We start from the raw sequence: 12,115 nt of genomic DNA, 5'->3' as shown, positions 1-12,115 counted from the left end.
CTTCTTTCTTCTTTGCTCTTGATGAGGAGAGACCCATCGTTGCATCTAGATGGCAGCTTGCTAGCTTTTAAGATCCCAGTCACTACTCACCAAAGTAGGAGGGGGAACATAGTTTTGTATAGCATGTTATGCCAATTGAGCTTGATGTCCCCTGCGACTATGGTCCCAAGCCTGCAGGTTCAACTACTCAGTCACTGTGGTAGCTGGCTGTGACCAAGCAATGACCACAACCTTGCCCCTTGTCAGCTCTACTATACACCTGGGAATTCTGATTGGTTTTTTTTTAAGGACACAAAAGTGGTTGATGATCAAACTTGACCTAAAGTCTGGTTCTTCTGCAACCAGGAAATTCTCCAAATGTAATGTTCTTTCCATTGGCCCATTCCATGAATATAAAGAATTCCTGACTAACTTCTGACATTAAGAATTTTGATCCCAGACTCACAGTCTTTAGAATAAAATGGACTATTTATCTCAATTCCTGTGTGTTCCAGGTGAGGAACTAGATGCTCCAAGTTTATGTGACCCCTAGAAATTTTAATTAAGGGTGTTTGACTCCAAATTCAGCTTTGTTTCCATCACCAGAAGTTGCCTCCAGGTACACCCTGTAGAATCTCCTGGATACTCCTGAGATCCCTGGGCTGCAATTTTAGAATCCAACCTGGTCTCCTGCATCCCATGCCCATCCCTGAAGCACACAGGCTTTTCCAATGAAGAGAGAGCAGGACTGGAAGCTGCTGCCTCTGCTCTCTGCTCTCACAGCACCAGAAAGCCTCATAAGGAACAGGATGCTGGATTCCAGTCCCCTTCTTATCAGTCATAAGTGCCCACAGCTCAGGGATGATCCATTAGTCCCACTTAAGGACCTAACTGCTCTCTGAGGTTCCAGATAAACCCAAAGTAGCTCTATTGCAAGAAGGTTGGGGCCTCCCTTGTGGAGGTCAGCTTGTCTTGGCTTTCATGGGATCCCCTGTATTCCAATTTGGGCCCCACTGTTTCCACACATTGGTGGGCTGGCCTGGTTGGGCTCTAGGACAGCTCTGTTGTTAGTGGTCAATGCAGAGCATCTGGTTGCCTTGCTCTGGATCCCTTTGAATTTTAGTTTGGAGGTCAAATTTGAGTAATAAATATCTTCCAAGGACTTATCATTCTTTCTGAGAATGTTGCTGGCCAGCCGGAAGAGGAAAATGACCCCATAGATGCCAATGATGGTGAGGATGTACCAGGCAGCGCTCATCCCATCCGGGAGCTTCAGGGCCCTGGTGGAGTTGGTGTTGTTCTTCCCCTCCATCTGGTCCCTCAGCAGATGCCACAGGACAGTGCTGGCCTGGGTCTGGTTGGGGCCCCCCTGAGAAGTCCACTTGGTCACTGAGAAACAAAGAGGCCCAGGTAAGACCCTCCATCCTGAGTTGATATTCTCACACCAATGAGAAACACGAAACTGCTTACAGGAACTTTCTGTTTTGAATGCTAAGAATCTAACAACATATATGCTAATGCATTTCTAAAATCAAGAATTCAAAACACCAAGTCCTTGAATAGAAGATACAACATCATTGTTGTTGTTAGGTGCTGTTGAGTTGATTTTGACTCATAGTGACCCCCATGTGACAGAGTAGAATACCCCACAGGGTTTTCTGGGCTGTAATATTTATGGGAGGAGATTGTCAGTCTCCCAGGAGATTCTCCCTTGAAGCCTCTGGGCAAGTTTGAACCACTAACCTTTTGGTTAGCAGCTAAGTGCTTAACCATTTGTGTCACCCAGGACCTCAGAACCAGGTATAACTCTTCCTAAAAACTCTCCTGATAAAGCTACAATAACTAAAACAGTGTGGTACCAGCATGCAGACACGCAGCTCAATGGAAGAGAATAAAATAGACCAAGAATTGGAATTTGGTAGATAAGATAGGGGCATTTCTGATAAGTATGGAAAAGATGGATTGTTCAATAAGTAACACTGGAAAAATATAGTGTTAGGTTCATATCTCTCACCTTGTTGTTGTTCTTATTGTTATGTGCCATCGAGTCGGACCTGACTCATAGCCACCTTTCCTTGGGTTTCTGAGGCAGTATCACTACGGAAGTAGATTGCCCCGTCTTCCTTCCGAGGAGTGGCTGGTGGGTTTGAACCGCCAGCCTTCTGGTTAGCAGTCAAGTGTCTTAGGCACTATGCTACCAGAGCTCCCTCTCTCAAAAACCCAGATAAATAAAATATTTCAATGTAAAAAAAATAATTAAAAGTATTAGAAAGGTGCATGGCAAATTTTTTTTGTTTATCATTTAAGACTGAGAAATGCTTTCTTTCTTTCTTTCTTTTTTAAATTGTGATTTGGGTAAAAATTTACAGATCAAATTCACTTTCCATACAGCAGTTCACATACACTTTGTCTCATGACATTGACTATAATTTACCCCAATGTAACAGCTCCCCTCCCACTTCCTCCCGATAGTTACCTCTTCCCACTGTCCATCCCTCCATACACTCCTGCCCTCTGAGCTGTCTCCCTGTGCATTAACAGTGAGAAATGCTTTCTAAGCATAAAACAACAATCCAAAAGCAAAACCAAAAAACATAAAAATCACATTGTTAAATTCAATTGCATAAAAAAATGTGAAATTATTGCATGATAAAAAAAAAAAAAACATAAAACCAAAAGACAAATGAAAAACTGGTGAGTAGCTACCGGGGCCATAAAAGCTTGCAGTGGCCATCTAAGAGGCAATGATTGATCTCTCCTCATCTGGAACAAGGAAGAATGAGAAAACCAAAGACACATGGAAACAATTAGTCCAAGGGACTAGTGGACCATACGAAACTCAGCCTACATGATCCTGAGACCAGAAGAACTAGATGGTGCCTGGTTGCTATTGTCAACCACTCAGAAAGGGATCAAAATAGATCATGGATAGAATGGGAGACAAATGTGGAACAATACTCAAAATCATAAAAAAAAGACCAGGCTTACTGATCTGAATAGAGCTTGCTGAAACTCCTGAGAGTTTGGCCCCAAGTTGCCCTTCAGGTCTGGAACTCAACTCACTCCCATGGCTTCCAGCCAATAACTAGGCAGATGTATAAGGTGAATATTTAAATCAGGTAAGTACACTCCTGGTATAAATGACACAGTGGCTGCAATGATGGGCTCAGGTATAGCAAGGATCATGAGGCTGGCACAGGACTGGGTGTTTTGTTCTGCTGTTCATGAGGTCTCTCTGAGTTGGAGATGACTCACTGGCACCTAACAACAACAACAACAGGCACACTCCTTAGAACAATCAACCATGGGAGACCAGAAGGACAGTGTTTACAGAGAGAGAACTCAGAGGGTAGGAATGCATAGGAAGGACACAGGGAAAAGCTAACCACAGGGAAGAAGTGGGAAAAGAGCTGTTACATTATAGGGACTGCAATCAATATCATGAAACAAAATGTGTATGAACTGTAATGGAAATGAATTTGCTCTGTAAACTTTCACACAAACCACAACAAGAAATAAAAAAATAACTGGAAAATATTGCAATGTATATCACAAATGTTTCTTAATAGCCTGCAGTTCTATAAGAAAAACACAGCAAAGAAGTGTGCAAAGGACGTGGACAAATAGGTCATAGAAAAAGAATTCACACTAAACTTTAAAAAACAAAAACAAAACACACTTAATCTCATGCATACTAAGAAAAATGCAAGGAGCCCTGATGGCACAAATGGTTAAGTATTTGGCTTCTAACTGAAAGGTTGGCAGTTTGAACCTATCCAGTGGCTCCATGGGAGAAAAAACCTGTTAATCTGCTTTCCTAATGATTACAGCCAAGAACACTCTATGAGATAGTTCTATACTGTCACCTGGGGTTGCCACTACTCAGGAGCACCTAACAACAAGAAGAAAAATGCAAATTAAAGCTATAAGACAACATTTCATTATCTATCATTTTTGCAAACTCTCAATGTTTCAGAACACTCTGTATGGCTATGTCTGCGGGGTAATCAGACCATTGCCTAACTGCCATGAGTGTGTGAATTCAAACAACCAATATGGAGGGCACATTAACAAGATCTATCACTATTATCGCCAGCCTTCTGGTTAGCAGTCAAATGGTTTAGGCACTATGCTACCAGAGACCACTCCTGGGAAGGAAGGTTGGGCAATCTACTTCCGTAGTGATACTGCCTCAGAAACCCAAGGAAAGGTGGCTATGAGTCAGGTCCGACTCGATGGCAAATAACAACAACAAATTACTATTACCATACTGTGTGAGGCTGGCACAGGACCGGGCAGTTTCATTCTGTTGTACATAGGGTTACTTTGAGTTGCAGTCAACCTGAAGGCACTTAGAACAACAACTGATGTTAAAAAGAAAAAAAAAAAAAAGTGGGGTAGTTGTTATTTTGAGTCCCTGAGTGTTACAAATGGTTAAGCACTTGGCCTCTAACCAAAAGGTTGTCAGCTTGAATCCACACAGAGGTGCCTAAGAAGAAAGCCCTCATGATCTGCCTCTGAAAAATAAGTCATTGAAAACCCTCTGGATTTTGTGGATTAACTCTTAGCCAAATAGTAGAAAGACCTACAAGCAGAACACCTACCCCAGGGAGATGCACCCCCTGGATCAATTAACCATAAGACATCAGAAGGACAGCATTTGCATAGAGGGAAAGCTGTGCAGACAGGAATGCATGGATAAAAAGGGCATAGGGAAGGGACAGTCACAGGGAGGACATGGGAGGATTGTATGGATTATAACTGGGGACTGTAATTGGGGAATGAAACCAAATGTGCAAAAAAGAAAGAAAAAAAACCCTCTGGAGCACAGTTCTATTCTGATGCGCATGGGGTCGTCATGAGTTGGAATTGACTTGATGGCAATTTTTTTTTAATGTATTTATTTTCTTGTAGTTCCTATTTGCATAGACTATCTCTGGGAGGATGCACAAGAATTTAGGACCTCTGGGGAAGACTGGAAGGAGACGTGCTGTTCGTTGTATGTCCTTTTGCACATTTTGTACCATGTATATTTATTTTCAAAAAGAAAATAACTTTAAAATGAAAGAATACATGTTGTTACTCTTCTGGTCTCCTCAGTGAAGTGTCTCTGGGTAAAGACATTGTGTGCCTTTTCAAGACCAGAAGATTAAGATCTCAATTACTGTTCAATTCAAAACTGTTTTCTCTAGTTGGAGAGCAATTGAAGAAAGTAAAACAATAAAAACCAAAGAAAATCTATAACTGTCCAAAGAGCTCTTGTGCCTTAGTGATTAAAGCATTCGGCTGCTAACCAAAAAGTTAGAAATTCAAACTCCCTAGCTGTTCCATGGGAAAAAGATGAGGCAGTCTGCTTCTGTAAAGATTTACAGCCTTGGACATCCTATGGGACAGTTCTACTCTGTCCTAAAAGGTCTCTATGAGTCAGACTCGACAGCAGTGGAGTGGTTTTTTGTGTGTGTGTGTGTGGGGGGGATCTTTCTAGGCAAGCTTTACTGGTTCAAATCTCCATGACTTGCTCTTGGTAAACAAATATATTTAGATATGTCATAGGATAAACTCCATAGCCTGCAGGTAGACTCAATGTATTCCATAGACACTTCCTATTTGATATTTGCATGGTTTTTGCTAATTCATTTTGCAAATGCAGGACCCAAAGAGGCTAGTATTATTGTTATCTTTAGTAATCAAAATGAGTGAAGAACCTTATTACTTTTAGATGAAGGGAGAAACCATTTAAGAGTAACTACAAACAAATGTGACCAAGCCCAGGATAAATTAACAGATTTAATTATATTAAATCAGTCAGTCTTAGAAACAATCAAATAATCATTAATTTCACACCACTTTCAGTGGAATCGTTTGAGATCTTAAGGTAAGGGAGGAAACCAGTTTGGCTAGTCAGTTCCAACTCATGGTGACCCTATGTGTGTCAGAGTAGAGCCGAGCTCCATAGGGTTTTCAATGGCTGATTCTTCAGAAGTAGATCTCCAGGCCTTTCTTCTGAGGTGCCTCTGGGTGAACTTGAATTTCTAACCTTTCCATTAACAGCCCATTATTTAACCATTTTTACCATCCAGTACCTCAAGGAAGGAAAATCCATCATAACTACTAAAAAAACAAACCAACCCAACAACATCATGACTCTTAATTAGAGCAAGAAAACTTATTTAAACTTGGGACACATGTATAAATTCATAGAAGTTCCTGTGCATTGTGACAGAATAATATAATATCTTCAAATACATACAAAACATACCTGAATAAGCGCTACAGAACACTGAATTATTTTAAGGCCAGTCGGTCCATTTGTCTATAAGAAAGAAACCCATCTATCAATGACTACAATACATTGAACTTTACCTTTCTCTTTTTAAAAAAATTAGAGTAAATCAGATTGTGTCTTACTGGATAAACACACTCTGTAGAAGGGATAAAGCTTTTCATCTATGTCATTGTGTACTGGTAATTTAATGACGTGAAATGTATAAGCAATTCTAGAAATGCCCATCCTTGCATCATAGCAGATACTTACATGCCATAAGGTGGTCTTTTCCTTGACCAGTTTTACTTGCGGAGGCAAGTTTAATCCGCTGCCAAGAAAGTGGAGATGATGAAAGGACAGTATCTTTCTTCTTGCAAATGATCAGTCACACTGCAATGAGGCTGCACTGTTTTTAGTGCAGGAAGTAACATGATCCCCCAAGAATTTTAGGGCAGTACCAAAGAGAAATTTAGCCTGAGGATAAGTGGGTGGATTATCTCTCATTCAATTCATCTCAGAATCCAAGTTACTTTGTCTTCTATTCGCCCAGATTTTAAAAAACAAAAACTTCCTGGCTTTAACTTGTTAAGGTCTAAAGCAAAAGCATTTTTTAAAATGTGCTGGTACCAGAGAGTCTCCAGCCCTGCCAGGTTCCATCCAGACCTGCAGTGGTGGAAACCTCTCCCTGAGGCTGGTTCATCAGCTTATAACCTGGATGGTTCCTGAATTCCCCTGTTCTGCACCTGTTGCAGGTGTGGCAGAAGGCCAGGTGTGGAAGAGCCCCATCATCATAGGTCCAGGAAACTCCATGGTCAAGAGTCACCAGCTTCCTCTTGGAATATCTCCTGGATGAAAAAAACCCGACAGGAAGAGCAGGTGCAGGAGGACATACCTGAGGGACATGGCCATCCCATTCCCCCTTAAGGATCAGTGGGCAATGGGCTCATGGGCCAGGCTGGAGGAAGGGATTGGGGTCGATTTGACTGCAAAGTGCTAGAATGAGGGTCTGGTGAAAAAAGGAAAACAGAAGAGGAAAGGTCAGAAGACTATGGCAGGTTCCCTAATACAGCCATCTTTTCCAACTCCATTTCTCCTGAGTGCTGACTAATATGACTATGACATGCCAACCATGTGAAGGGTGTTGGATTTAAGAACTAATTTCATCAATAGGGAATTGGTTAAATAAATTATAGGCCATATGATTCATCAATTCCACTCCTAGGTATACAGCCAAGAGAAATAAAAATGTATGTCCACACAAAAACTTGTACTCAAATGTCCATAGCAGAATTATTCATAATAGCCCAAAGGTGACCAAGACTGGGAGTCAGGGCTCTGGTCCTAGCCTTGCTCTGGGACCCTGGGCCAGTCGCCTCACCTGTAAAATAAACTCAGGGAGAATCAGCACAATCTGATACCCCTTGGTCCCAAGGAAGGGAGGATGCTTGGGGGAAGAGCCACTAGTTGGTGGAGGTGATTGACCTTGGCAGATTGCCTTGAGAGGTCTGCCAACACTAGCCTGCCTCAGGAGAGGAAGCTTTGGAGAGTGTGTCATCTATGAAGTCAACAGCTCAGCAGGATGTGGGGAATGATAATCTCCACAACAATGGCGGAACCATTCTCCCCAAGGAGAGGCCAGTTCAGGCCAAGATGTATAAGAGGCCCTAACAGGATGGAATGGGCATCCCAGGTGGTGAAAATGGTTAAGTGCTCAATTAGTAGCTGGAATGTTGGCAGTTTGAACCCACACAAAGCCTCCTCGGAAGACAGGCCTGGTGATCTGCTTCTGAAGGGGTCTTGAAAACCCTATGGAGCCATTCTACTCTGCACACATGAGGTATGCAAATCAAAACCAACTCAACAGCATCTAACAACAATAGTCTGGAATAGGAGTCCTTGATGGTGTAAATAGCGATACAGTCAGCTGTTTACTGAGAGCACCCAGAGGTGCCTGAGAATGAAGACGTTGTGAACTACTTCCAAAAATCAGCCATTGAAAACCCTGTGGAGCACAATTTCACTCAAACACACATAGAAAAGACTTGAGGGCAACTGGAAAACAGTATGACATTATTCTGGGCCAGGTGCTTTCCATGCTGTCTGGGATCTGCCTCCTAGAGTCTCTACAAGGAAGAAGTATTATTCCCATTTAAAGAAGAAGGGGATGTCAGAAGTTTCTGCTTCCACTACCTGAACGTGGACTCACTTCATGCTGGACTCAGGGTCTAGCGTCTTAATTACTCTGTGCTGCTTTAACAAAAATACCACAAGTGAGAGGCTTTAAAGAACAGAATTTTATTTTCTCACCTTTCAAAACGGTGTTGTTTGCTGTTGTTTGCCATTGAGTTGGACCCGACTCATAGCGACCCCTCCTTGGGTTTCTGAGGTGGTATCATTATGGGAGTAGATTGCCCAACCTTTCTTCCGAGGAGTAGCTGGGGGGTTTGAACTGTCAGCCTTCTGGTTAGCAGTCAAGTGCCTTAGGCACTACGCTACCAGAGCTCCTTTCCAAATGGCTTGAGATCTGAATTCAGGGGACGGCGCTCTCTCTGTTGATTCTAGGGGAGTATCCTTGTCTCTTTAAGCGTCTGTAGCCCTGGCATTCCTGAGCTCCTTGGTGATCCTCATGTGGTATCTATCTTCCCTGATTTGTGCTTCTTCTGTGTCTAATCTGATCTTTTTATAACTCAGAACTGATTAGGTTTAGGACCCACTCTCCACTGATACATTCTCACTAACCTAACAAAGAAAACTCTGTTCCCAAATGGGATTATATTCACGGGTTATAGGAGTTAGGAGTCCAGCTCATATCCCAGGGGATACAATTCAATCCATAATATCTGGTGTTGTGAATTCTCGAGATTGCTTGCCCTACAAGTTGAATTATAGAGGGATGGAGCCATCCTCTTACCTGTTACAGCTGAGGCATATTCTTGACCTTAAAACTCTCCATTGGGAGAAATTAATCTATGATGTTAAAAGCTAGGATAGCAGATATGCTTCAGGTGAGGGTAAATGATTAGAAGGGGACAAAAATGAGACTCAAGTGTTGGTCATGTTCCATTTCACAGGTTTCTCAATTTACACAAATCCAAAGAGCTATACACTTATGTTGTGTGCACACTTTTGTATGCATGTTCCAAAAAATAAAATAAAATAATAAAAAATAAACCAACTACCCAAACCAGTTGCCATCAAGCTAATTCTGATGCATGGTGACCCCATGCGTTTCAGAGTAGGACATGCTCCAAAGGGTTTTCAATGTCTGCAACCTTTCAGAAACAGATCACCAGGGCTTTCCAAAACCTCCCTCCATTGTTTCTTTAAAACAGGAAGCCCTGACAGGCAGTGGGAAAATAAAGTTTAAGGTGCATATGGAAAAAATAGAAATGCTATGTTAAAAGAAAGAGTCTATATCTGCCACAGCTATGGCCACGTGGTGACATCTGACAAAAAGTGCCATATCCCTAGGGGAGGGAATAGTGTGAAGATCTTGGGTACTACTGCTGCCTGCCTTCATTCTTAATCAGTGTAGATGACGTCAATTCCTTGTCATTCTTGAATGCTTACATAACAGTGAAATGGAACAACCTGTATCACCAAGAGGGCCAAGAATTTTCTCCAGACTGTGTATGCCGCATTCCCTCCTGTCTCCTCAGGCTTTCTGGTTCAACCTAAATGCAATCAAGCAAAGCCGGTCACCTAGTAAATATTTGTCTGAGCAACGGTTCTGGAAGAAAGGACTCCTATACCCTCTGATACGTTACACATTGAAGACCTAACTCTTTCAAGGGCTGTGGCTATTTTTGTCCACTCAAGAACCAGTCAGATTAGAAAACGTCTAAATTAGGAGCAAAGGGACAATGACTTTCCAAAGGCAAGAAAAGAAATATAGTGCTGTTGCATTTCAGGGTGTCATAATTGGTATTTTAAAAAAAACTGTCAATGAGCAAACACTCATACCCACATTTGACATTCTTTCTGAGCTGAGCTTTCTAGGTGTGGCAGACCTCATTAGTCAATTCTGATGCATATCTGAACCTAGGAGATGAAGTTAATATGAATAAACAAGAAAAAGTAAAAATCGGTTTACAAAAAATTCAATAGGGAGAGAATAATCTTTTCAACAAATGGTGCAATATCATTTGGATATTTGTGTGCAAGAAAATGAACTAATACATCTAGGTCACACAATGCACAAACATAAATTCAAATAGATCATCAACATGAATGCAAGAGATAAACTATAAAGCTTTGAAAAGAAAATGTAAAAGAAAATCTTTGTGACTTTGGATTAAGTAAAGATTTCCTAGACATAACATCAAAAGCACAATCCGTAAAAGATAAAGACACTGATAAATTGGATTTGAACAAAATATAAAACGATTGCCCTTCAAGAGATGCTTTTCATACCATAGACATTCTTAAACACATATATTAATGAATATGTGAAGGCATTCCTGTTGGTAATATACCTAGGACTGGAATTGCTGTGTTATAGGACATTAAAAAAAAAAAAAAAAAAACCAAGCCAAACTCACTGCCCTCCAGCTGATTCCAATTCATAGTGACCCCTCCTTGGGTTTCTGAGGTGGTATCTCTACAAAGGTAGATTGTCCAGTCTTCCTTCCGAGGAGTGGCTGATGGGTTTAGAACTACCAGCCTTCTGGTTAGCAGTCAAATGCTTTAGGCACTATGCTATCAGAGCTTCCCTTCAAAGCAGAGTCGACCTTAATGATTTGGATGGAGTAAAGTTTTGTAACCTTCATTTGCTAATGTGTCATGACTCAAAATGAGAAAAAACAGCTGCAAACATCTATTAGTAGTCAGAACCTGGAATGTATGAAGTATGAATCAAGGAAAATTGCAAGTTGTACAAAGTGAAACAGAACACCTAAAGATTGATATCCCAGGCATTGTTGTTGCGAGGTGCAGTCGAGTGGATTCCGACTCATAGTGACCCTATGTACAACACAATAAAGCACTGTCCTGTTGGGTGCCATCCTCACAATCCTTGCTACGCTTGAGTCTATTTTGCAGCCGCTGTATCAGCCCTTCTGCTGACCTTATACTTTACAAAGTAGTATGCCACTACTGGTAGCATAGTGCCTAAGGCGCTTGACTGCTAACCAGAAGTCTGGCAGTTCAAACCCACCAGCCACTCCTCGGAAGGAAGGTGGAACAATCTACTTCCGTAGTGATACCACCTCGGAAACCCAAGGAGGGTCGCTATGAGTCAGGTATGACTCATGACACATAACAACAACAACAATACTTTACCAAGCATGATATCCTTCTCCAGGAACTCATCCCTTCTGACAACATAACCAAAGTACATGAGACAAAGTTTGGCCATTCTCGCTTCCAAGGAGCATTGTGGCTGCACTTCTTCCAAGACAGATTTGTTCCTTCTCCTGGCAGTCCATGGTACTTTGGGTGTTCTACACCAACACCACAATTCAAGAGCATCAACTCTTCTTCGGTCTTCCTTATTCAATGTCAAGCTTTCACACACATATGAAGCGACTGAAAATGCTGTGGCATGGGTTAAGCACACCTTCATCTTCAAAGTGATGTTTTTGATTTTCAATACTTTTAAGAGGTCTATTGCAGCAGATTTGCCTAGCGCAATATGACATCTGATTTCTGAATAGCTTATTATCCTAGGCCTTGTTGTTGTTGTCATGTGCCATTGAGTTGGACTCAACTCAGCAACTCCTCCTTGGGTTTCCAAGGCAATATCACTACAGAAGTAGATTGCCACCCTTCCTTCTGAGGAATGGCTGGTGGGTTTGAAATACCAGCCTTCTGGTTACCAATCAAGTGTTTTAGGCACTATGCTACCAGAGCTCCCTCCTAGTCATTAGTGAG

The 12,115-nt window shown here is 41.7% G+C and overlaps 1 protein-coding gene across 1 annotated transcript; it reads right to left on the bottom strand.

The window, feature by feature from the left end:
• Positions 1-958: 958 nt before the first annotated feature.
• SMIM34 (small integral membrane protein 34) lies at positions 959-1,291 on the bottom strand. The gene has a single exon (XM_042781005.1). It carries the CDS (start codon positions 1,289-1,291, stop codon positions 959-961), a length of 333 nt encoding a protein of 110 aa, XP_042636939.1.
• Positions 1,292-12,115: the final 10,824 nt, after the last annotated feature.

Source organism: Orycteropus afer, unplaced genomic scaffold, assembly GCF_000298275.1.
Source record: "Orycteropus afer afer isolate SDZICR_OR568_19922 unplaced genomic scaffold, OryAfe1.0 scaffold00078, whole genome shotgun sequence".
Lineage (NCBI taxonomy): Eukaryota > Metazoa > Chordata > Mammalia > Tubulidentata > Orycteropodidae > Orycteropus > Orycteropus afer.
Note: the sequence above shows the minus strand (reverse complement) of the source record. Positions and strands in the feature narration are given on the sequence as shown.